The 25896-nt window shown below is 40.8% G+C and overlaps 1 protein-coding gene across 4 annotated transcripts in view; it reads left to right on the top strand.

Moving 5' to 3' along the window:
- The window catches only part of MCC (MCC regulator of Wnt signaling pathway), a 320734-nt gene that overhangs the window by 62790 nt on the left and 232048 nt on the right, over positions 1 to 25896 (top strand). For all 4 annotated transcript variants that reach the window (XM_084833886.1, XM_084833884.1, XM_084833883.1 and 1 more), the window contains one exon: positions 1429 to 1640. In XM_084833886.1, the coding sequence (XP_084690012.1) occupies positions 1429 to 1640 (212 nt within the window). The remainder of the gene's footprint in view (positions 1 to 1428; positions 1641 to 25896) is intronic.

Below are 25896 nucleotides of genomic sequence, written 5' to 3'. Positions count from 1 at the left end.
TGCAGAGATACTTGCTAGAATTCTGAAAATAAGACTGGCTTAACAGGCATCATAGGTTTAAGCTACTTTTCGCCACATTTAGTGTAATATTAGAATGAAATAAACACACACATCCTTGTTATTGTGTTTTTAGTTCGTTGCATTTTGGCTGATGGCTTTTAGTTTGGTTTTATTCTGTTCTAAACTTTTTATGTTTTTATATTAGGTTTTTGTATTTTATAGCTTTAAGTTTTGTTTTGTGAACCAACCAGAGAGCTTCAGCTATTGAGGGACAGATATGTAATAAATATTGTGATATTGAGTGTTGAATTCAGTAAAGCTTTATTGATATCTGCACATAAGTAATGTGAACTGTTCAATAAAACAGTTGCTCTGCTGCTGCTTCAAAAGTTTATGGCCTACTTATTCTTACATTTAATCTAATAAGCACACTGTTCACAGAGTCTGTTCTCTTCTGTTAGATGTAGAAGTTTCACAATAACAATACAGTTGTTTTGGGGCCCAGTAATTGACTTGCTAACCACCCTGAGTATAAGGAGGTGGTCAAAGTTGTCAAGACATAATTAATGCATGCTAAGTGATTTTAGGCTAGAGGAGAAGTACAATTATTTTGAAATACACTCAAAAAAAATTTGTGGAATCTCCTGTAATTTGTTTAGGATGTCTGTTACTTTTCTTCGCTGTTAAAACTGCTAGACCATACCTGTTCCACCAAGGAAAATGCTAGATTGGAACTAGGCTTCCATGCACACTGCCAGGTATATATCTGGAGCTCACTGGGTCGTTTTCAGGCTCCATAGTCCAAATAAGCCAGATAAAAAACAGGACTTGCAATTGGTGCAAGCCATAAAAGAGCAAAGCAGTCTGGTCTGAAGAGTAACATGTAACTATATTTGTTGTACAAAGACTAAAGAAGAGGAAGAAGGTTTGTAGGGTGCAGTGTGGGAGATGCATACAACTGTTCTTTATGAGTAAAGTCAAGCGGAAAAAGCACTGGAACTCTTTGGGTCTAAATATTCATTGCTGCTGGAGTGATTTCATGAGCGAAGGGGGAAATTATTATTTATATAGCACTCAGTGTGCATGGCACTTTACAGATTAACAGCAAGAAGGCAGGTGCTTTCTCCAAAGAGCTTAGAATCTAAAATTCAACCTAGAGAAGGAGGATGGTAAGCAGAGAAAGGATATGCATTCTGAACAGTTTCATGTACTGGGGCTCAGTTTCTGTAGGGGATGAAGAATAGGATTTTGTACCAAGGGTTTGAAAAAGGTTGGTTTTGTAGAAAAGTCTGAAGGAAGACGATGGTATTATGAAGGAGTCATCTCAAGGTTTGAGTCTTGTGATTGCCAAAGGAGAGAAGACATGTGGAATTGGATTATTTAATGCTTCATTATAGTCAAGCATGGTGGTTTTTTTTTGTATTCCAGGTGCCCTCTCCGGAGCTAGAGAAAGTTGGGAATATGATTCTGGAGCTAGAGACCTTCAGAGTCCTGACTTGCATAGTCGTTCAACTCTACAAAAGCTTTTTGAATATGGAGGCAATGCCATGAATCAACAAGTTGCATTACAGAGACTGCTTACACAAGCCTCCAATCTTAGCAATTCAGTTGGAGGAAGTTACCTGGAACTTGCTAATACTGTGAGTACACTTTCAAAATTTATTGTAAATATGTTTTAAGTGTTGGGATTCCCCCCCTCCCTCAGCTTGATGGTGATTAATACTTTGAGTCATAACTCATAGAGAGATTTCCAGACAGCCGTTTTCATCTTAGAGAACATCACATCATTACACTTGTATTTTTTTGCAAATAATCAGTACCCAGCATTTGCTTTGTAACTGAGGATTGGTATTCTAAAAGGACTTGGTTCCATAAGGCATTTAGTTGTGCTTCTATAATATATTCAAATTTGACTAGTGCAATAGCTCGCTTGTAAAAATGTATTAAATTCAAATGAGTAAGAGTGCAAGAAGTAGCTTTTCCACACTTAGTTAAGAGCATAGTACATAAATACGTTATGCGCTCACCCCCTCTGGTTCATTGTTGCATGTGTATACACAGAGGTTCATGCAGGTGAGTGAATGAGGCAACGCTGCCTCTACAATTTCTAGGTGGCCCAGAGTCTGCATTAAAGAGGCATATCAGGCTAAGGGTAAGGATCCTCCTCAAGGGATCATTTCTTGCTGCCTAAACATGGTGGCTGCCTCTTTAGTTTACAGGGTTGTTCTTCCTGTGGAAGAAGTATGTATGGTAGTCATCTAGGCATTTGTGCACACATTTACATATTTGTTTTATTTGTATTTTATTCATGGCATTTATAGGCCTTCCTATTACAACCCTATTACAAAAAAAAGTTCGTAGGGTGACTTATAACATGAAACAAGTTATAATTCAGTTACTATCATAATAAAATACAGTCCATCATAAAGCTCAAAGTGGAGAATAAAAAGTGGACTAAAACAGATTTAACAGGCTAAAACGTTTAAAAGATGACAGGAAAAAAGAGACGAGCCTCCATGTAGATGTGCCACTACTAAAATGGCCCTTTCATCTAGAGCCATCTGCCGCACCTTACCTGGTGGAGGCATCAGGGGAAGGGCATCTGAAGAAAATATCCAGGTCTGTGTAGATATATGGTGGGAAAGATGATCCCAAACCATGAAGGGCTCAAAGCTCAAAACCAGCACTTTGAGTTAGTCTTGGAAATGAACTATATATATAAGATCAATATTTTATCCTCCTCCAATACTACTTTTTGGGATGACTGTTTTGCTGGGAGTAGTTACGTTTTGAGTAGGGATAGCTGTTTCAGGGGTGCTACTCTTCTACATATCCAAAGAAATGTCCCATCCCAACACCATCGGAGAAAGAGAAGTTAATCTTACCTGTGAATCATGTTCTCAGTGGTCTTGGGGAGTCCCTTTTACAATCATTTGTGTCCTCTTTCCTTCACCTTGAAAACCTACTATTTACCATTGGTCTAACTCTGATTGTAATTGCTCACTCTGCTGATACAAATAGCTTTGATCCACATTACAACAACAGAAATCAAGACTATTACTGAGGATTACATTTGTTTCAGGCTGTAGTGCAAATTGATTTTGGATGGCTGCCCAGAAGATCATTAATGATGTATTTGTACTAAAATCATGGGTTACCATTTGTCTATTCAAGGCATGCATATAGTTAAAATATTGCTTTAATGTAATGTAGTATTATAACTGTTTTACAAATGAGAACCAATAGCAACAAGAAAAACTTCACCAGAACCCAAAATATTTTACTAGCCTACCCACCTTCACATAGTATGCACCTATTTGTGACAAGGTGGCATAAATGGGAATATGGCAAACTTGGGCCTCAGTTTGAATCCCTGTTCAGTCATAAAGGTTGACTTTGCACCAGCCACAACACAACCTACCGCTAAAGACTTTTGTGAGAATAAGATGGAATAATTTTGTGTGCTTTCCCAAGCTCTTTAGAGGACAAGCAGGATAAAAATGTGATTGATTTTTTTTTAAGTCTTGCTCTTTTGTGTGTGTGTCTTATTGGCAGACATACTACAAAATATTTTGTTATTAACCTCATTCACTTATATGTCATTTATTCCACTTGCTTTTCATTTATCTTTCTGTTTAGGAACAAGATGTCATCCATTTAGTGTATTTCTCTAAGTGACTGGCAGGGGGCATTCTTAGGTAGCATTAGCTAAATCTCCTTCGTTAACTCACTGCTTCCTTCCAGTGTAAAGAATCAAAGGCATAGTTTGTACCTGAAGCTAGTTATTGCAAATATCATTACTAAGAATAGGCTAAGTAACAGTTGATGCGTTAAATACCTAGTAAAAATATTAAGACAATGGAAACAACGCTAATTTTATTTTTACAAATATTTTTTCTCTTTTTAACCATCTTTTAAAGCATCTTAAGGATTTACAGTGCAATCCTGTATATGTCTACTTGGAAGTAAATCCCATTTTCAGTTTGGTTTACTCCCAGATAAGGAGGTATAGGATTGTAGTGTTAGTCTTGTAGAAATACGGAATGTTTTTTCTTATCTAAGAGCTAATGTTTTTTCTGGTGGTATCAGTTCTTTAATTCTCTTAGCACATATGGCTTTACTTTGAAAAATGCTGTTCCAAGATAAAAACTGGCATCATCGGTAGAGGGGGGAACTATACTGTGTGATATCTCCAAGGAATGTGCTCCGTTATGGACATTCTATGAAAGGAGCAGTATATTTTAAGTTGATTCATTATTTTATGAGTAACATTAAATTTGGCCCATTTGGAAGAAATTCGTTGGCATGTTCTGGACTGAAAAATTATTACTAATGTAGATCGTTTGGAACAGAGAAACACAATACCTTTATTTGGACCTATATCATTTAAAACACAGCTGGAAAGCTTTCTGTTCACACAGGACTCTTCCTATAAAGTTAGTGTCTTGCCCTTAAAACCCTGATCTAGAGCTCATGCTAGCAGTGCACACAGGAACTTCTACGCATGCAGATGTCACTTTACTATTCATTTTAGTGAAGGGGGATCTTCTCCTTGTGCATCGCGTTTTACACACAGAACTGGCTTCCACTTAAATGAATGGAAGATCCCTTGGAGGAAGCTCTAACCACTGTGACTGCAGCTGATCATTGGATTTGGGTGTGCGTGCTTGTTCAGTTGCAGCTACCAAGGCTGTAATCTAAGAGAGCAGAAAATTCCAAAGCAGTCAACACAATTTAGCATATTATTTCAGCTCAAATTCTGGAGATATATTTGAGGCACATGATTCTTTCTGTGTGTGAAAGAGAGGTGTGTTTTTTTTTAACATAACCAATATTTTCTGTAACTAACATATGTTTCCGATATGGAATATTGCAGTGGGAATATTATCTTGATGTGTCTCTAGGATTAGATAGTTATGTATATATTTTAATACATTTATGCCCCGCTCTTAATACAGGTCAGCTCACAGAAGCATAAAATGTAAAACTATAAACAATTCCAAGGTTAAAAAAGTAACAAATTAAAACAAATACATATGCAAATATACACACCCATACTGGGAGAAGGAGATATCGGAGACATACTGATATCTTTTGGCTAGTGGCTATTCCAAAATACTGAAAACAGAAAGTCACCTAGTCAGGGTTCAGGGATGATAATTTGTGTTCTGACTGTCAATAAATAATAAGTGCAAGGGTTTATTGTTGTGTTTGGGCAACTGATGTGCTAGTTGAAGAATGAACACCATCTGTCGTTCTTGCTTCATTCCCTTCTAATCCCTGCTCAACCTGTATATTTGTAAATAAATTGATATTAGAAATTCCTATAAATCTCCAGTACTGTGTCCTTCCAAGAAAATTGTCCATAGAGAAGATTTCCCCTGAAGCTTCCTACAACATAAGAAAGTAGGGAGCATGAAGATGAGGGTGATATACATATTTCTGTTCTGTCTCTTGTACATGTATAAAAACATTGCATTTTGTTTCCAATAAAAATATTACTTGAATATAGGAATATAAAGTCTGTTCAGCCCATCAGTCTCTTATTGTGTGTGTTTTAATACTCTGTTTCCTTCAGAATGGTATTTGACTTATTCCTGGAATCCTGCTTAATGGACTGTTCCATCACTAGGAAAAAATGTTGCTTGACATCTGATTTGAATTTGTTTTTCTTGAATTTTTCTTGAAAGTGCAATTGGGATTCTTTTACTCTATCTCTGAAAAAAAAAATGAACAGCTCAGAATTCATGCTTTAATAAAGGAACAATCGCTATACAGGCTGTGTCTGCTTGGGTCAGTAACTAATTTTGTCCAGGCATTGTATTGTCTATCGTATTGGAACACGCAGGGAGCATTTGCATAAAAATTGAATACTAAGCTTGAAATGCATTTGAAAACTTGGCTCTGAGTTGCTTGTGCCTCTGTATCCAATCTGCCTTAATGGTTTTAATTTTCAAAAGAATGTTTAGTTGAGAATACCCTTGCTAGCTCTGTAAACAGTGAAATGCAGTAGTTGGTTACAAAAGAGAGCCTGTCTGTAAATACCTCTATACCCGCCTTCCCCAACCTGGTGCCCTCCAGATGTTTTGGACTTCAACTTCCATCAGCCTCAGCCAGCATGGCCACTGACCAGGAATGCTGAGTTGTCCAAAACATCTGAAGGGCACCAAGCTGGGAAAGGCTTCTCTATATAAACCCCATGGATTTAAATGCTTTCAAAATGGAGCTGCAGCACACAGGTTTGACCACTTACAGATTTGTGTTTGGCCACTATAGAATTGTATAACATATACAACAAAAACAAGTAATTACCCTAAAACCTCTGTCTTAAGTATGACTTTTCTAGAATTCTTCTTTGAAAAATGGATTCACTAAAAAAAATGATAAGACATTGTTTGTTGAATGGATCCCAACGTTCTATGTATCAACCCTGTTTTGCCACATGTTTGTAAATTGTCATTTCCAAATTAGCCAGATTCCAAACTTTTACCTCCAGAGTGGTTTCCAGGGCCTTTCCTCACAAATCAGCTAAAGTGTATATTGCATGCCTTTTATATTGTATTCCTCATAACTTTTCTCTTATGTGAACATGCAGTATGAGCTACACTTCCTTCTCCACCATGCTGAATGGATAGGCTTCTTGGCAGTCCTGTTTTTCCATCTTCAAAGCAATCCACAGTGTCATACTCTGAATTGGGAACTAGTTCTTTCAGAACATGCAAAATAGGTGTAGGCCAGGGGCAGGCAACCTGGTGATCTCCAGATGTTTTGGACCACAACTCCCATCAGCCCTAGTCATCATGGCCAGTGGGCAGGGAATATGGGAGTCCAAAACATCTGGAGTGTAACAGGTTGCCTGCCCCCGGCGTAGGCTGTACAAAAAAGAATATGCAAGTGGCTGAAATCTTCAGGAATCCATATCTTTTCAGTGACTGGCACTTCATAACCTTGTATGCAAATGTGTGCAGTTATGTGTACCTGCTATAGATCCTAGAGTTGCTTTCTGTTTTTGTTTAGAAATGAGGGTTTTGAGCAGTGTGGCAGTTATTTGGCAAGCAAGAACGTATATCTGACACATGAGCATTCCAAGCTGTCATTGATTTGTGTTTATAAATGTAGCTGCAACAGAGGGAGAGGTGAGACAACATAGTCCACTCCATCCTCCATTGGTTTGGCTAGAAACAACTGCCATTTGGCTCCTACTGCAGAACTACCTCCCTAAGTGGCCACTGCACCTGTTCGTTAAACATTTATGGAACTTTATTAAATATTAGTGTCTGAATTTGCATGTTGTCCTGTTCCCTCCTCTTCCGCTTTTTATTTTGAATTGTGTCTATTTGATTGTAAGCCTGCAGACAGGGATTGTATTCTTTAAACTTTGCACAGTACCTCAAAAATTTTAGGCACTGAATAAGTAAATGTGCAGTTGCTACTCTGTTGTGGAGAACCAGATGTCTTCCCTCAAGAATGTTTCTCAGTTAGTGTGGAAGTTGCATTTTCACAGCACTTCAAAATACAATATCTAATTACTGGAAAATGTGACTCCAGCCTGCTAGCTTGCCTATTGTAATAGTGTAGAGTTCATATTGTTGTTGCTTAAGTGTCATGTGCACCTATTGGTTAAGGCCAAGAACATTACTGGCAATAAGCAAGAGAACTCTTCTGTCTGTGCCATTTCTATGAACACTGAAAAATATTTTTTACTTTTTAGTCTGAGTGCTTTCCTTCTGTACCACCATTTCAAAAAAGGAAAATAAAGATTGCAAATACAGCATCACCTTTAAACTGAACTAAGGTTGAAATCCTGTGCATATTTAGACAGAGGTAAGGCCCAGCATCCCCCAGCCAGGATTGCACCCTAAGAGATTTTTCTCTGTTTTTCAGTGCGGCTGTCTAGAGGCTGTGCTGTCCCACTTGCTTCAACATTTTGGGAGCACATCGTCTTCACATTTAAAAAGAGAGAAATTAAGTAGGGATTGAATATTTCACCACTGGCATTGAGATGAGGGCAGTGCTAAAAATAAAATGCATGTTTTTTCTATCATCTGGAAAAATAATCAGAACATTGAGTCCCTTCTGACTTCCTTAAACAATAAATAATGTTTAAAGCAGCTGTGGGACAATGAATCTCAATTATAGATGCCACCTCCCTACACCAGTCCTGCTATATGAGAAAATGTCCCAGATCAGTTGAACAAAGAAATGCTCACCATGTCAGTAGGTAGTAACTTGAAGATATTGTACATAATCTCAAATCCTTTTACATGCAGTAGTGTATGTGGGTGTGCACATAGTGAGGTTTCCCTGCTACTATTCTTATTACCAGTTCTATTTGCTGTGTTGGGGATTTGAATCCTGCATTCCCAAATTTCAGGAGTGATTCGTCTTGAGGTATGTGTCAGCTGCTTTGAGATAGTGGAGAAGCTTAGAAGCCCCACTGTTCATGCAGAGATCATAGTATCATCCTTGGACTGGAGCTAAAGAATGAAAGCTATGCAAGTTCTCACCAGTGTAAAGTCCTGCTTTGGCTCCATACTTTAGGTTACTTTCTCCTGTGCCACTGGTGCACTGGATAAGCAACATGAGTTTTAAAACTGTGTTGTACACTTTCTGTATTAACCAGCATCCTCCTAATTTTGTCTTTTTCTTTATAGGTTTTCTTGCCCTTTTGTCTTGCCACATACTACTGTATATATGCTACGTTACATAAACTAACTAGGTGATATTTTTGGCAAATTCCACATTCTATTGTCAGTAGGTTAGAACCAGTATCTTACCTTCATTTTGTTATCCTTCCATAAAATTCATGGTATAGATCCAGACACGCTTGGATGAGGCCGATTATCTAGATCCATTTCAGTCGGGGTTCAGGCCAGGTTTTGGCACAGAAACGGCCTTGGTCGCCTTGTATGATGACCTATGTTGGGAGAGAGACAGGGGGAGTGTGACCTTGTTGATTCTCCTTGATCTCTGAGCGGCTTTCGATACCATTGACCATGGTAACGTTCTGGGATGATGGTCTGAGCTGGGAGTGGGAGGCACTGCATTGCAGTGGTTTCACTCCTACTTGGATGGTTGGCTCCAGAAGGTGGTGCTTGGGGAATATTGCTCAGCCCTGTGGACTCTCCAGTATGGAGTGCCACAGGGTCAGTTCTGTCCCCCATGTTATTTAACATCTACATGAAACCATTGAGTGCGGTCATCCAGAGTTTGGGGACACGTTATCAGCGTGCTGATGACACACAGCTCTATTTCCCCTTTTCATCTTCTTCAGGTGAGGCTGTGGATGTGCTAAATCAGTGCCTGGCTGCAACAATGGACTGGATGAGGGCTAATAAACTGAAACTCAATCTAGACAAGACTTAGATGCTGTTGGTGGGTGGTTCTTCTGACTGGATGGAGGGTGCTCAACCTGTTCTGGATGGGGTTGCACTCCCCCTGAAGGAGCAGGTTCGTAGCTTGGGGGTTCTCCTTGAGCCATCTTTGTCACGTGAGGCTCAGGTGGCCTCAGTGGAACGGAGTGCCTTCTACCAACTTCGGTTGGTGGCCCAGCTATGCCCCTATCTGGACAGGGATAACCTGGCTTCAGTTGTCTATGTGCTGGTAATCTCCAAGTGAGATTACTGCAATGTGTCAAGGGCTCCTTGGAGGGCTCTCAGTCTAATCCAGTAGCCAAGTCCAGACACAGACAAAGGGATTCTTTTCAAAGCTTTATTCTTCTTTTACAACTTAACAGCTCTACAGGTAGCAACTAGATCTGAGCAGCAGCATCCCTATGCCCTAAGTTAGAACAGTTGGTCTCCGTTTGAAGGGCAATTACTGGCAGACCCCTGAATATAAGGACTAGGGAGAATCCCTCCCCTTTTCCCTTGGATCCTCTGGGCGCAACCGTTCTTTGAGCGCGAATGATTTGGCGCTGCTCTCTGCGTCTGCGCCGTGCATCCCCCCCAGTCTGCTATCTGTGCTGAGTCACTCCCTGGACTGCTTTCTAAACTAGGAATGTGGGTGGGAGGAATCTCTGTCAGCTGTTGGTCCTGGGAAAAAAGGAGCGCGCTCCTCTCCCGAAGGAGCGACTGCACTTCCTCAGCATCAGAACTACTCTGGGATTCTATGGGCTCAGTGTCCACCTTGACACAATGCACTCTACGTGGGGCTGCCTTTGAAGACAGTTCAGAAATGGCAGCTTGTGCAAAATGCGGCAGCCAGATTGGTAACAGGGACCAGAAGGTCCAAACATATAAGACTGACTCTGGCCCGCTTGCACTGGCTGCCTGTATGTTTCCGAGCCCAATTCAAGGTGCTGGTTTTAACCTATAAAGCCTTACATGGCTTGGGACCACAATAGATGACGGAGCACCTCTGACATGAACCTACCCTTATACTACGCTCAACATCTAAGGCCCTCCTTCGGTTACCTACACCAAGGGAAGCTCAGAAGACAAGGGAGAGGGCCTTTTCAGTGGTGGCCCCCAAATTATGGAATGATCTCCCCGACGAGATCATTGGGCCTGCCTGGCGCCAACGTTTTTATCTTTTCGGCGCCAGGTTAAGACCTTTCTCTTCTCCCAGGCATTCAACAGTATATGATAAGTGTTTAATTGGAATGTCTTATGGCTATTGGTGTTCGTTTTTGAGATTGTTTGTTTGAAGTTGTTTTAGATATGTTTCTTTTGTGTATAATGTCCATTCATGTGTTTTTTATGTAAATGGTTTTTAATCCCTGTATATTGTATTTTTAATGTTTTTAATCTTTGTAAACCGCCCAGAGAGCTCCGGCTATTGGGCATTATAGAAATGTAATCAGCAATAACAACAACAACAACAACAATAATATTTTCTTGGTGGCCTCTAGGTTCCCTTCCATTTTCAGCTGCTTTCTGTCCTGTCTTATATTGTATTATATAGTTTAAAAAGTAAAGTATTTTGTTTGCTTGCCTAGCATTTATTAATCTTTTCCTAAGGTTGTATTTGCTTTTCCTACAAATACAAAAGCTGTATTTGCTTTTCTCATATAAAAATCTACTAAAATCATTTTAGTATGTTGCCATGCTCTCTGAGTAGCAAAATCTTTCATCTGACTTGGCTTCCTTACTATTTACATATACTGTTGATTCTGTTATCCAGTTTCTTATTTTCCTAAGCTTGTATTAATTCTTAATCTGAGCTTTGTCATTTTTCCAGTATAATCTTATTTTAAGACTATGTGCATCACCTCAGAATGTGCTGAACAAAGGAATATTTTCTTAGCAATATTAAAATGATGTTGTTCTTCTGTTCCATTATATGTGATCAACAGTGAATGTATTTGCCCTGTTTCATAAGTCAGTCACTTATAGATACAAAAGGAATAAATACTCAGCTTTTTTTCCCCATTTTGCCACTGTTGGAAGTCACTTTAAGATATGTGAAGAAACAGAGCACAATATCCAAAGCTGCCGCTCCAGTTATATAGTTGACATAGTGCTAGTGGAAGCACCATCTAGTACTATGCCGATAGTGTAAACTGACGTGACTCATGGGTTTCCCTGGAAAGCCCACTGTGCCAATTTATGCTGTTGGCGTAGTGCTAGAGGTTGCTTATGCTAGCACTACGTCAAAAGTGTGTTGTAAAATGTGATATTGTTAAGACTATTAAGGGTTTAACAATGAGAGGTGAAATGGTTATCTCTAACTGAAGTCTAATAGTTACTTGTAGCTGAGGCTTGTTGTGGGAGTCTGCCAACTGCCAGTCAAGCTCTTACTGGTGCATAGTGGTTCACATGTAATCCTGTCAATTTATATATTGGAAAGGAAAATAAAAAGGCCAGCTTGTGATAGGCCAATTAATGAATATTCTGTTTACTGTCATTGGGTCATAGATAAAAGGCAGCTGTGTGTAAAATGTACTGGCAACTGTGTGAAAAAGCTAAATGGTCAGAAGGTTCTGGCGAGAGTCTGTAAAAGGACGGTCCAAACACTGTCCAGAGTCAGTTCAGGCAGATAAGAGCCTGAGGAAGAAGACAGAGCCTAAGCAAAAGGCTGAAGAAAAAGAGTGGCTGGAATAAAAATTTAAGACCCATGCTGGATGAGACCAAAGGCCTGTCTAATCCAGCATTCTGTTCCTACAGTAGCCATCCAGGTGCCCATGGAAAGCTCACAAGCAGAATATGAGAGCAATAGTACCCTCCCCCTCGTGTTCCCCAGCAACTGGCACACAGAGGCATATTGTAGATGCTGCATACTGCAGAATCACTCAAGGCTAAAGCTGAGACAGCTAGCAATGAGCCGAAGAATCCAGAGGCAGGAGTCCAGGAAGGCTTCTGGTCAGAGTGACAGTGGAAGGCAGTTGGTCTTGGGACGCAAGAAGGCTTTGAAGGAGGAAACTGAGTTGCTTCTTCTGTTGTGTCCTGGTAATCACGTTCCAGAAGAGAAAGAAGACTTCACAAAAAGCTGAAGCAGAGCTGCCACTTAGAGAGTGTGTGTCTCAGGAAGCTGGGGTTCACCTGTGAGAGACTGCTGAGATACTTTGTTCAACTCTTTATGCTTCTAGTGAATTCCTGACCAGAGGAAAAACCTCAGGTGTAGGCTTCTGATTCATTGTGGGAAAACTAACTGGGGTGGACATAAGAAAAATTGTAATTGGCAATTGGGTTTAATACAGAAGTCAACTAGGATAAGGAAATAGCTGATTCCTTATAGAAACAGTACCTTTAAAAGTAAGTAACAAATAACACATATTTACAACATCAAACATTCCATATAGTTGACAATCTTAATATGTAACTATGTCTTTAATAATAACATTTATATATTTTAACCTTTACATCAATTTCCTTGTCTGTTTTTCCCATGCCTATAGCCCAGAACCTCATCACTGATTGTGTGTTAAGGGAATAAACTTTAATTAAGTATTGAATGGTGGCAGCGGAAATTAAAGAAATGAAGTTCCATTTTTGTATAGTGACACTCTGGGGTGTCATAAAAGTGGGATTTGAAAGCACAAGAGGTAAAATAAAAAGGTAAAATATCCCAGCTTCCAGACTTTGTGATAGTGATGGGATTATAAGTGGTCAAAGCCTCCATAATAGTCTTTGTTGGCTAAGCCAAATTTGCTGGACTGTTACAGAATAGTTTATTGCTGTTTTCTCCCATGGCAAGCTTAAAGTCTGCTCTCAGAGCTGCCAGAACGTACCCATGAATAACTTTTAACATTTTATTTGGTAGAGTATTCTAAAGCTAACCTCTCCTTGGGTCTGAAATGTATTCACCCTATTATGAGTTATGCTTAGTGTTGAAAAGTGCATATTCAAAATTATGCCTGCCATTTTGAATATGTAACCCCCGTTTGGGGCAATCGGGGGTTGTACTGTGTCATGTGAACCTGGCCATTGTGGGTTATTTGAGAGTTAAACAAACCTCACACAACCGTACTACTAATCGGGTATGTGAAGGTTATTTCACCCTCGAATAACCAGCAATGGCTGGGTTTGCGGTACACAGTACAATCTCCAATCACCCTCATTGGGGACTGCATATTAAAAATGGCAGCTACATGTGCCTAGGCTCATCATGGGTTAAATAACCCATGATAATCTGGCCATGTCGTGCAAAGCAGGTCACTATGTCGTTGAAATACCAAACCAAAGTGTTAAATTTAATCCCTTTGATCTATAGTTTTCCACTAGAACAGAGAGTGTTCAAATTTCAACTGCTTGTCAGGAAGTAGTACACTTTATGTATTTATTTAAGCTACTTCTATACTGCTTGATATCCTAAAATCTCTAAGTGGTTTAGATAAAAATACATATAATACAATACAAAAGCCAAGGTAAAAACAATATAAAGTAATAAATACATTAAAGAACAATAAAACAGAGCAGTGTCATGGTCAATGACAAGTCATTATCTGTCTAGGATTGACCAAAATGTAAATGGGTTCACTGATTGGCTTTAGAGGGACTATGTTGCCATCAGTCCCATATCTACTTCCCTGCAGAACCCAAAGAAAGGGTCGTCCCATCAATTCCATCTGGTCTGAAGCATCACAGATAACCCACTCTTAAGTGTACAATCAGGGGTGTGGCTTCCAAGAGATTGGCCACTTGTCCTCTGAGCAGCTGAAGTGGGTCAATCTGGTTGGCTGTGCCAGATGGATTTACCATTTTTTCTATCTCACTCACTCAAGCTTGAAACACCCTATGCAAAGTAATACCTATCTAGCATGGTGTAATTATATTTAGCTTTATAGCATGTAATATTTCTCTTGATATATGTATGTTCATATTCTGTGGCGTAGTTTAAATAAATACTCTTCTTTCTTCAGTGTTGATATCAGATTTAGCCTTGCATAGGCATTCAGCTCTAGTTGCTAGTAAAGTGCACTGTACTCTTCAAAGGTATAAGTCCATAGTATTGGGGAAATTGGGAAAACAGAAGCTCAGGATCAAATACTGCATTGTAGGATGTGTGGCTGTATAAAATAACATAGGTGGTAGATATTACGTAGTTCTGTGTATTTTATACTAGATTTAGCCACAGCAGAAACACCAGAGCAAACCCTATTCTAATAGTGAGAGATCAACACTGTCTTGGGGTGGGGGGCTGAAAATGAATCTGTAGGTCTTGGATGGGGCAAAATAATTAGAAGCATACAGCACTAGCACACATTCTTGGGCTCTACTTCCATGGTTTAATTTGGGAGCTCGATTGCTCAGAATCTTTGACCTGGTTCGCACAATTGAAACAGCCCACTGTGGGTTGTTTAAGCCACGGTGAGCTGTGGCACATGCTAGGGCATGGTTTGCATATTCAACATCCTGCCACAGCTTGTCATGTCGTGCAAACTTAGGGACGGTGGGTTATGTCTGGGTTGTTTAACCCCCAGATAACCCACAGTTGCTGGGTTTGCACAATACAACAAGTGTCCGGGTGTTGAATATTCAAAATGGCCACCCACCAACACAAGCACCCACCACAGCCCACCATGGCTTAAATAAACCAGGCTGGGCTGTTTGAATGTGCAAAGCAGCAGCGTGTGCATGAATCCTTGTGTGCCTGGGATTCCATCCTGTGCAGATTGTCCATCTATAACCCTGTTAGGGTTACACATCCATCCAGAAAGCTTGCAGGCATGATGGCGGCTGATTCTCCCAGCCACCATTTATTCCAGGAGAAAAATGTATCTGCCTCTCAAGGTTGCTACACTTCCAGTTTGCTACAGGGCATGGGCAGCTGACATGCAGATGTGCCCCAGTAGTTCATACCCATGTACGCCATGTATATGCTTACCACATAAAAAAAGTTGTTCAAACAAAATATTGTTATACGTATAAGTCACATGCTTTGTCCATCCCTTTCCTCGTTATCATATATATAACTGCACTGATTGTAAAATAAAGGTAGAAACTACAAAACAATGTATAACTTTGGTCTTATGTAAAAGCTTTTTCAGAGCTTCCTCTGTGTGTAGTTGTAGTTCCACTTCATCAGGTTTGAACTGGCAAGTAAAGGTTCTATTAAAATTAAAAAAACCCTATAGGACTGTGGATTCAGCAAACAGACTTGAGATACAAAAGTGAACCTCCCTCTTCCAAAGGTATTTCCAGATTTGTGCTACAATGTCCAACCAAAAAAATTGGCAACTGACTTCTTTGCAGACATTTCTGTGTAGAAACGTTTGCCATTGGGGGAAGATAACTTGCCTTTTATTCAAAGCCAGTATTTGCATTCGAGGTTCAGTTCTTCAGTGCTGGGCATTAGGTGTAATAGGCTTATGCATTTGTGTTTATGTGACCCTTGCTTTCATGTCCCTCAGTTCCTTTACTCAGTTGTTGGTGTGTGTTTTTTTACTATAAATAAGTGAGGAGTGGGTTTTTTTGTTGTTTTTAGCATAAAGTAAAAGCGGCGATGATTTGCTAGGACTCACCTGTGTGATTTTATAATGTAGTTTTTCAGTCTCTACAGCTTGACACATCATGACTGAAATACAGATAAGTAACTAAAAGAAAAAAAATCAGACTCAAACTGTAGTAATCAGTGGTAGATTAGTACATCAACGTGCCTTTCAAAAACGTTTGATAATATATTTGTGTGCTATGCTTGAAAGGTCAATCTGTCATTCTCTGCCTTTGTGGTAGATCAGAGCTCAGAATAGCAAGTTTTAGAGTGCCGTACAAGGCACATTTGTTTCAACAGCCTTAAAAAAAAAGTAACAGGTGCTCTTAACTGAACCTTTTAATTGGTCTCTTATATGATAATGAGATTTTTTTTCCCCATTATAAGGAAGTAATTCAGCTTTGATCAAAGAAAAGAGTGGCTCTTGACCAGCATTGGCAGATAAATTGATGTTTTAATTGTTTTGCTAAAGAACTTAGAAGGTATTCGGCTGAGTATGACTGTAGTGTACCTGTGTGCATGAAGACAAACAAGTGGTGATATTTTGCACACTTTCAGTTCTAGGTTATAAAGTAGGTTTTTTGTGCATTGTATTTCCAATCTGCATTTGGGCGTTTCATGTTTCCTTCCCAATGACATGTGCCGTTTAGAAACACATGCAGAAGGAATTGGTCTAATCACTCCACCTCCAGCCAAACAGGGGAGATGCATTAAGCAAATATGTGTTTGTTTCCAAGATATAGACAAGAAATTGATCTGATTAATTTTTAAGCCGGGGCCCTATTATTGGCAAAAACCTGCAGATGACTAAATAAATACAGTGTCTTTATTTTGCCTGGTTTATGACCAGTGCTGAGTTGACTTCTGCAGTTCAACTAGGCACAACGAGGAAAATGCAGAATTTGGTATTTGTACACAGAACTTAGAATCTTTCTAGCTTTCATTTAAAAAATACTGGCCTTACAGTTGTGAAGATAGGTTTGAAAGAATGTAGGCCATGTCTTGTGAAACAACAGAAGGATTTCTAGCAGTAGGATTTATAGGAGTCAGAACTTCTTTGGGGTCAGAATTTAACTATTTTAGGACAGATGCAGAATGTTGATTCTCTTTCCTACATGTAAATTCTTAAAAGGGAAAAGGGTATGGAGTGGTATGTGTGTGTGTTTGATCGGCTTATCCTACTTGAAATTTAATCTTAACATTTTTAAACTTGTAAGTATAAAAAAGATGGATAAAAAACTATGTTTCTTAGCATGTCCTACATTTTAGGATTCTTTATTGCACACAGTTTCACATTCTGAATGTATCAGATGGGTTAAAGGTTTGATTTGAGCACACATCCATGCTATTATAATACATAATTAAGAGGCAGGGTGGTCCTAATTATTTTGTATAGTTATAGTCTGCCTTTCTGTCTACAGAGGCACATAAGGCAGTTCGCAACATGAAATCATCAAAACAATATGAGGTAGATTACTGCAATACATTGTATGTGGAACTGCTGCTCTATAATAAGTGTTTGAAAACTGCAACTACTTCAGAATGCAGGAGCTATGTTGTTATCTGGGGCCTGCAGTTCTGATAATTTCTCACCTGTATTTAAAGATCCACTACTGACTTCCCATTTGTTTGGGGACATAATTCAAGTGCTGTGCTTTTACCAGGCTTTCATATTCACTCACTATGGCAAGTGTGGCATCACCCTCTAGCAAATGTGATGAGAAGCCAGCCATCTTCCCAACTGTGAAGCAAGTTTGTCTGGCAGTAACGTGGTATTTCCCACTACCTCCTCAGCTCTGAAGGTGAAACGAAGGTTGGGTGGTGGTGGTGGTGGTGGTGGTTGTTTTGCAACTGCGTGGGCAAACTGGAAAAGTCCCTCTAGCCTTTCCTGCCCAGAACAAGAAAATCAGACAGGAAAGATTAGAGGCTGCTGCCTGAAAATGCTGGGGTGCCTCCACACAGTGATGCCTAGCTACCTACTCTACCGCAAGCTTTTCCTTCAGGAAAGGCTGTGGGGAGAGCTTTTGGGGATGGTACTTGATGTGCCTCCAAGCAATGTCACTCAACTAGTCACTCTCCCACTGGCCCTTCTGTCAGTATAGGCCAGTGACACAGCTCAGAGGCAATCGGGGCTCCTTTGAGCATCATTGCCTAAAGCTCCCCCCGTCTCTTCTGTCAGGAAAGGATACGGGATGGGAGATTGCTGAAAGAGCTTGCCGACTATGGAGCATGCTGATTATGGCCTCTGCTCCTTTTACTTGATTGTTTTGTGTTGCTACTTTTGATTTATATAGATTTTGGATTTTATTTGTGTTTTTATTGTATATTGCCCCTAGAGAGTTGTAGGCAACTAATAAATCTTAGAAATAATAATAAAAAAAAATTGGATTGGCCAGCTAAAAGTTGTAGACCCCTGGTTTTAATCTATAAATCCATAAACAGTCTGGGATCAGGGTACCTGAATGACCTCTGTCTCCCAAATGAACCTGCCCATTTATTTCCATCTTCAATAGAGGCTGTTCTCTGTGTAGCCTTTTCTTTGCAGGTGATGTGAGTGGCTCTAAAATCATGGCATTTTTTTCTGATGGCACCCAGGTTGTGGAACACTCCCCAGGCATGTCTGCCAGAGTCCATCATTATTGTCTTTCATAAATTGACTGAAAATTTCTCTGTGTACTCAAGCTTCTGACAGCATGTAATTATGGAAGATTTTATGTTGTAACCTGCTGCTTTTTAGTGGTTTTGACTGTTGTTTTATAACAAAGACAGAAGAAGATCAGAGTGGTTCATCTTATTCGCTGGCAAGGGAATTTCCAGGTTCACATTGGAGAAGCCAAGTTTAAATTTACCCCAGGGTGGAAGTTGGAGTTGCCCATGGAAATCAATAGAGAAATCTAGGATTTTGTTGTGATTGGGCACTAATATGTCCATCCCCAAACGAAAACAGCAAAGAGGAGTTCTTGCTGTTTCTAACTAGGGTCTTACTTTGTGTGAAAATCATTTTATTTAAAAAAAATATTTCAAAAATAGCTCTGTGAGTGCAATTTCCTTTGCAGATACAGTCCAACATCCTATATATTGTCTTAGAACAGCTCTTAGAACAGCCCTGCAATGTAGTTCACTCTTAATATTGCAGGTGGTGCTGAGGATGGTTTCAATTTCCAGCAAAATCAATCTCCCATAGGAAGACTCCTAAGATTGCAGCAAAGCTCAGGCTACATAAATTTCCTCCATTAGGCTTCCTCCCAGCCCAAATCTAGTGCCCAATTGCATGCAGAAACTTTGCACTCTGTTGTTTGCATGCAGGTATATATGTTTTAAAACTAAAATAAACTAAATTACTTTTCCACATGAAATATGACCTGAGTTAGAGCAGGAACCCCCTTCTTAGATGCTACTATATTTTGTTTGTGGGGTGGGGGTACTGGTGCCCAGCACAGCTAGAGTAAAATCCTTGTTTCCTTCATTGATTTGTATAGGCAGCTGTGTTTAGGCTGTGTCTTTTTCTACCCCTGTGCTTAAAATAGAATTGTTAGCTGCCTTGGGGACAAATTCTGGTCCAAAGGTGCAAAATATAAGCCGCGGTGGCTTAGTGGTTAAGACGCTGAACTGCAGACTGGAAGGTCGGCAGGACAGCAGTTCGAGACCCGAGTGCTGCGTGACGGAGTGAGCTCCCGTCTTCAGTCCCAGCTCCTGCCAACCTAGCAGTTTGAAAGCAAGAAATTGCATGTAGATAAATAGGTACCGCCTCAGCGGGAAAGGTAACAGCGTTCCGTGCACCTCGGTGTTCAGTCATGCCGGCCACATGACCACGGAAGCGTCTTCGGACAGCGCTGGCTCTTTGGCTTAGAAATGGGGATGAGCACCGCACCCTAGAGTCAGACACGACTGGTTGGGGACACCTTTACTTTTTACCTTTTTATAATAAAACAACAAAATACGTAAACCACCATAAATCCCAGCAAAAACTGAGCAGTAAAAATACAGGCTGGGATCCAAAGAGCTGCTTGGGATGACACAACAGGCTTGTGCTGGCCCAGTGGAGCGTTTGACTTTGAATAGCTGATGTCCATGCATTTCACAGGCTGCTCTAGGAACTCCACTTAGTTTCAAAACAGTTTTCATGTGTCATTAGACAGGTGCTATTTGAGGGGAAAGCGTCTTACAGAACTAGTTTCAAGGTACTTTGGATCTTGGCCACAATCAGTCACCGAGGATCCCGATTACAATATCACATCAGGCCTCAAAGGCCTGGCTGAACAAAATTAATTTTATCTAGATGATAATTGTCTGAGAACCCTGTTTGCACAGCCAAATTTTTGCCATTAGTTCTGGGTGTGTATACTTTAGAGCACTACATGCATAAGCTGTGTTGGGAGAAACTCGCATACCTTGGAGTACAATAAGAATTATTTCTGAGTGTGTGTGTGTGTGTGTGTGTGTGTGTATATATATATATATATATATGAGATTGTGCTGTATCTCAGAGACATTTAAAAAATCCAGTACTATTTCTTTTCCGGAAATGGGAATCCATGGAACAAAATGAGAACTTCAATACTCTTTGTGATTACTTTTTTTGTTTATGCTGCCTACTTTGACAATCCTTTCAAGCTCTTTTAACCTGCCATCTTTTCTGCCAGGAAGGACTAGATGAGAATTACATTGGAGCACGATAGTGTACCTCGGCAAAATAAAGCCAGAGATTGAGAATTTTCCTTGAACTCCCACCCAGAAGAGACTAGCTTTCAGTTGGGGCAAAGTGCCGTACTTTCAAAGTTCATCATACTGATCACCATCATCCCTGTTGTGTTTGGTTCTTAACTAAAAAGATCGCTAACGATCCAGATGCTAATAATGTTAGCATTGAAGTGAGAAAAATATTATCCTTTGAGAGGAGTGTTTCTTTATTCTTATGGGAAAACACTTCACTGTGCTTGCTTCATTTCAAAGTACAAAAAGCACATTGCCATTTCCACAGCAGGGAGATAGATTATGATTATGGGCACGGTGCTGTGTATTGGTAAGATACTCTTTTCATCCTTGTGGGAAGCAATCAAACCAAGCAATTCCAATTTCAGGAAGGGCAATTGCTGTTCTGTGTATAGTTTGCTATATAATAACCTGATGGATATGCCCAGGTGAAGTCTTCCTTCAAGTTAAAATGCCAGGTCTATTTTTTTGTGCTTGTTTACTTAAAACTGCAAATGTGGTCAGGCAGGAGGGGATGAATAGCAGTGAAATTCATTTCTCTTTGTATAGCACACAAGGTACTGTGTGTGTGAGAGAGAGAGAGGAGGGGGGGACATGAACATATGTGCATGTTTGCTTTTGCAAAAAAAGACGTGAAACAATTATTTGTTTTGCTAGTTTCCTTAAGTGCAGTGTACTTTCTGGAACAGATGCTACTTAAGTTTCTGTGTCTTGAGGACCTGTCAATTCATACAGAGAAAAGTAGGAAAGAAAGCATAAAGGAGGAGTTGAGGAGACATCTTCAGTGATATCCTGCAAAGTAAGGGACCTTTAGATCAGATTGTTCCCCCATGAAGGCTGCATTCCCTGTGGGGAAACCTATTGGGGACTGAAAGTCAGTTGTGGGCAGAGGTTGAGCCACCCTTATCTCTCATCTCTCTCTTTTATTTATTTTGTTTTATCTCTCTCCTCTCTGTGTATGTGCAAGCACACACATCCTCTCTGAACCCCCATGCAACAGTGGGGGGGGGAGGCTCCACACACCCCACCTGGGCCATGGGCAGAAGTTCCTCACCCGTTTTAGATGTTCTAAAACATGGGAGCCACTTAACTACTTGGCTGGGAGAGTGTGTAAATCGAACAGTCACTTGGGCAGGGCCTGTTCACATGTCTCCATCATGTGGAATTGTCACCATACTAACATCTAAAAGGCACCTTACTGCTCATAATACACAATGTGGTAGAATAATTGCTTTGTTTTTTGCTCTTGAAGATTATTGTGAGGTTGTGAAATACCTGGAGTGAATAATAATGATCAGACTGGTGTAGCTCATTGGTCAACAACACGATCCGTGTGCCAAGATGTCCCTAACTCAAATCTCAGTTCAGCCGTCAACTTTCTGGGTGGCATTACGCAAGCACATGATTATGCCTCGGCTCCCCATCAGTTATTGGAAGATTATAATACTGACTTTATGGGGTTGTGGTAAGCATTACTGAGATAATTTATGCCAAGTGCTTCAAATGCTTAGGAAAGACTCTGTATAAATACCAGGTGGCATTATTGTTGTTCCTGAAGTTGGAGAATAGTTGGTCACATCCCACAATAGTGCAAACGGATGCTGGGAAAAAGATATAATGTAGGAAGTTGCTCTGGGTTTGTGTGTGTGTGTGTGTGCGCGCGCGCACACATGTGCATTTAAATGTGGGGTAATATGGTGTTTTTAAAGGGGTTATTGAAATTTTACATCCTGAATAAAAAGGGGGTATTAGGAGGTATCCTGTGTCGTGTCTAGAGTAAAACTACACAGACTCGGGGGCGGGGGGATCTTTGGATGAGAGGGCTCTCTCCTTACTTCATCCACATCTCTCACAATGATAGGCATTTGGTTTTTTACAATAAATAGTTTACAAATACATTTTTTTTACAAGTAAAGGGTTTACAAATAAGTTTCACCACATTCCCAGTATAAACAAACCTTACAACCAGTATTCCAATGTATTTGATACATTTCCCTGAAAGACCCCTGCCAGTGGGGGCCAAACCACCCACTGTCCAAGTGGGAGATAGATTGCATCCACATGGCAACATTTTTCCCAATGCATCATTTGATTTTTCCAACCAGAGTGAATAGCAACTCTTATATGGGAGGAAGTAAAAGGGTGCACTTGGGAACAATTGTTGTGGAGGGCTAAACTTTATCCATGCACCTGCTTGTCCAGAGTCAGTTTGAAATAAGATATAGTTTACCTTCTCCTGAGCTATGTCCCAGGTTGTATTTCTTGGGCGGGGGGGGGGGGGTCTCCATGAGCGAATTACTCTGAGCTGGCTGCGTTTGGATGTCGTTAGGGATACTTGACATCGTGGCCATCTCGCAACCACTCTGGAGTTTTGCGCCAAAAAACTAGTTCTTCTGAGACTACTTTTAGTCCGGTTGTTTTCCTTAATTCGGCTTGTCAGTGCTTCTGTTGTGGTATGTACCACCCTCCTCATTTACTCTGGCATGATAATCCTGCCCAGGGGTGTGTTTCACCTCACTGACCCCAGTAAAGGGGTGTTTCTCCAATGTTTTCCCCGCTATTTCTGCCATTTCAGGGCTGGCCATCAGAGTTCTGTGCTACCTCATGGCATTTACAGTCAGGGACAGAAATATTGGAACGAGGATAACTGTTTTGGCAGTTGGCCTCTGTACACCACCACATTGAAGCTGAAAGGAAACATACCCATATGGGAGGGAAGTCAGGACTTTCAGCTGTAGTTCAAGGGGGTTGACAAAAGTGGGGCACTAACCATTCAAGAAGGACAGCCAGTGGCATACACACACACCCATTGTTGGTGGCTTATAAGTAATGGAACGAATGGCTGACAAGCAGCTGCATGGCCAGGTGTGGCCTGTTTCCTGGGTACCCCATGACCAATCAAGCAGATAAAAGGCCTGGAGGTAGTTCTGAGTGTTATATCTGCATTTGGTAGCTGTTCACTGGAACTCCCAACATGAGGTCCAAAGAGGTATCCATGCGAGTGAAGGAGGCCATCATTAGGCTGAGGAAAGAACATAAACCCATCTGACAGATAGCAAAAACAGTGGGAGTGGCCAATACAACCATTTGGAACATCCTGAAAAAGAAGGATTTAACTGGCAAGCTCAGCAACAGCAAAAGGCCTGGAAGACCACAGAAGACAACTAAAGTGGATGACCACAGAATTCTGCTCATGGTGAAGAGGAACTGTTTTACAACATCTAGCCAGGTCAAAAACGCTCTTGCGGAGGTAGGCATGTCATTGTCAACATCGACAGTCAAGAGACAGCTTTATGAATGTAAATACAGAGGCTTCACAACAAGGTGCAAACCACTGGTAACACTTAAGAACAGAAAGGCCAGATTAGCCTTTGCCAGCAACCATCTAAAAAAGCCTGCCCAGTTCTGGAATAAGATTCTTTGGACTGATGAAACCAAGATTAACTTGTACCAGGATGATGGGAAGAGAAAAGTATGGAGAAGGAAAGGAACAGCTCATGATCCAAAGCATACCACATCATCTGTCAAACATGGTGGAGGCAGTGTTATGGCATGGGCATGTATGACTGCCAATGGAACCGGGTCACTGGTGTTTATTGATGACCGGACTGCTGATAAAAGCAGCAGGATGAATTCTGAAGTGTATAGGGCTATACTTTCTGCTCAGATTCAGCCGAATGCTGCCAAACTGATAGGACACTGCTTCATATTGCAGATGGATAATGACCCAAAATATACAGCAAAAGCTACCCAAGAGTTTCTCCAGGCAAAGAAGTGGGGTGTTCTTCAATGGCCAAGTCAGTCACCTGATGTCAACCCAATAGAGCATGCTCTTCACTTACTGAAGACAAGACTGAAGGCAGAAAGACCCACAAACAAGCAGCAGCTGAAGGCAGCTGCATTAAAGGCCTGGCAAAGCATCTTGAGGGAGGAAACTCAGCATTTGGTCATGTCCATGGGTTCCAGACTTCAGGGAGTCATTGACTGCAAAGGATTTTCATCCAGGTATTAAAGGCGATCCTTCAGTTTGAAATGATGTTGGTTTGTTACATTACTTATGAGCCACCAACGACGAGTGTGTGTGTGTGTGCCACTGGCTATACTTCGTGAATGGTTAGTGCCCCACTTTTGTCAACCCCCTTGAATTACAGCTGAAAGTCCTGACTTCGCTCCCATCTGGGTGTGTTTCCTTTCAATTTCAATGTGGTGGTGTACAGAGGCCAACTGCCAAAACAGTTATCCTTGTTCCAATTTTTCTGGCCCTAACTGTACTTCACCTTGCCTACAACTAAACTCTGGTGGCCATCCCCGCAAAGTATAGGTGTGTTCTGGGCAGCCTCTACCTTCTTTTAAAAAATTAAACTGTTACACTGAAATAGCGCTTTTGTCGGCAGTACCTACACCATCTCTCTATCTCAGCATGTCAGTGTCTTACATTTGTCCAGCAATACCTATATCCCCTATCTCACTACCTCACTATGCCACTGATAGAGACATTAAAGAAATCACCCATCCAGAAGGAAAGAAGTGAAAAAAAATCACACCTACAAAGGGGTTTTCAGTGTCACTAGGTCCCTATCACGCATTTGTCAAGCAATAGCTATGCCTGCTATCTCTCACTATGTTGCTATCACGCAATAGTGACAAAGTGAAATAATGGTTTTAGAGGGGGAGAAATAAAAAACAATTGGCAGAATCAGGCATAGCTTGGGGAAGAGGTCTCCTCAGAAGTAACTCCCATTGTAGTCAGTAAGGCTAAGCTTCCATCCATCACTTTACAGGAGTATCAGGGGAAGGAAAAAGGAGAGGCTGGACTGGGGGTGGGGAGGCTTTCTTATTGGTTGAGATAAGTCTGATGATGTTTACTCCAGTCCCCCCACCCCACCCAGAAGTATGTTCTGTGAAGCGATTTATACTAGAGCGGTACATTCACTCATCGAGCCCTGTACAGACCAAAGCCGATTCCTTGAAAAAATTTGGGTAAGCCTCCCTCTCCTTCTCTTTCTGTTGTCATGGAGACAGGATCCTGGTCATGTGGGGAGTGATAGAATCTTGATCAGTGTGTTTTGGGATTCTTTTAATACATGTAGATACTCCAGGAAAGGATGATGAATAACAATGTAGCAGCGTTGGAAAGGACCCTGATGCTGGGAAAGATTGAAGGGAAAAGGAGAAGGGGACGGCAGAGGATGAGATGGCTAGATAGCATCACCGATGCAATGAATATGAACTTGAGCACACTCCGGGAGAGAGCGGAGAACAGGAAGGCCTGGCGTGCTGTGGTCCATGAGGTCACGAAGAATCATAGAA

This window comes from Heloderma suspectum, chromosome 2 (genome assembly GCF_057233095.1).
Source record: "Heloderma suspectum isolate Gila_16-S chromosome 2, 16-S_ref, whole genome shotgun sequence".
NCBI classification, from domain to species: domain Eukaryota; kingdom Metazoa; phylum Chordata; class Lepidosauria; order Squamata; family Helodermatidae; genus Heloderma; species Heloderma suspectum.
The sequence above is the reverse complement of the archived record's forward strand: the minus strand, read 5'-3'. Positions and strand labels throughout refer to the sequence as shown.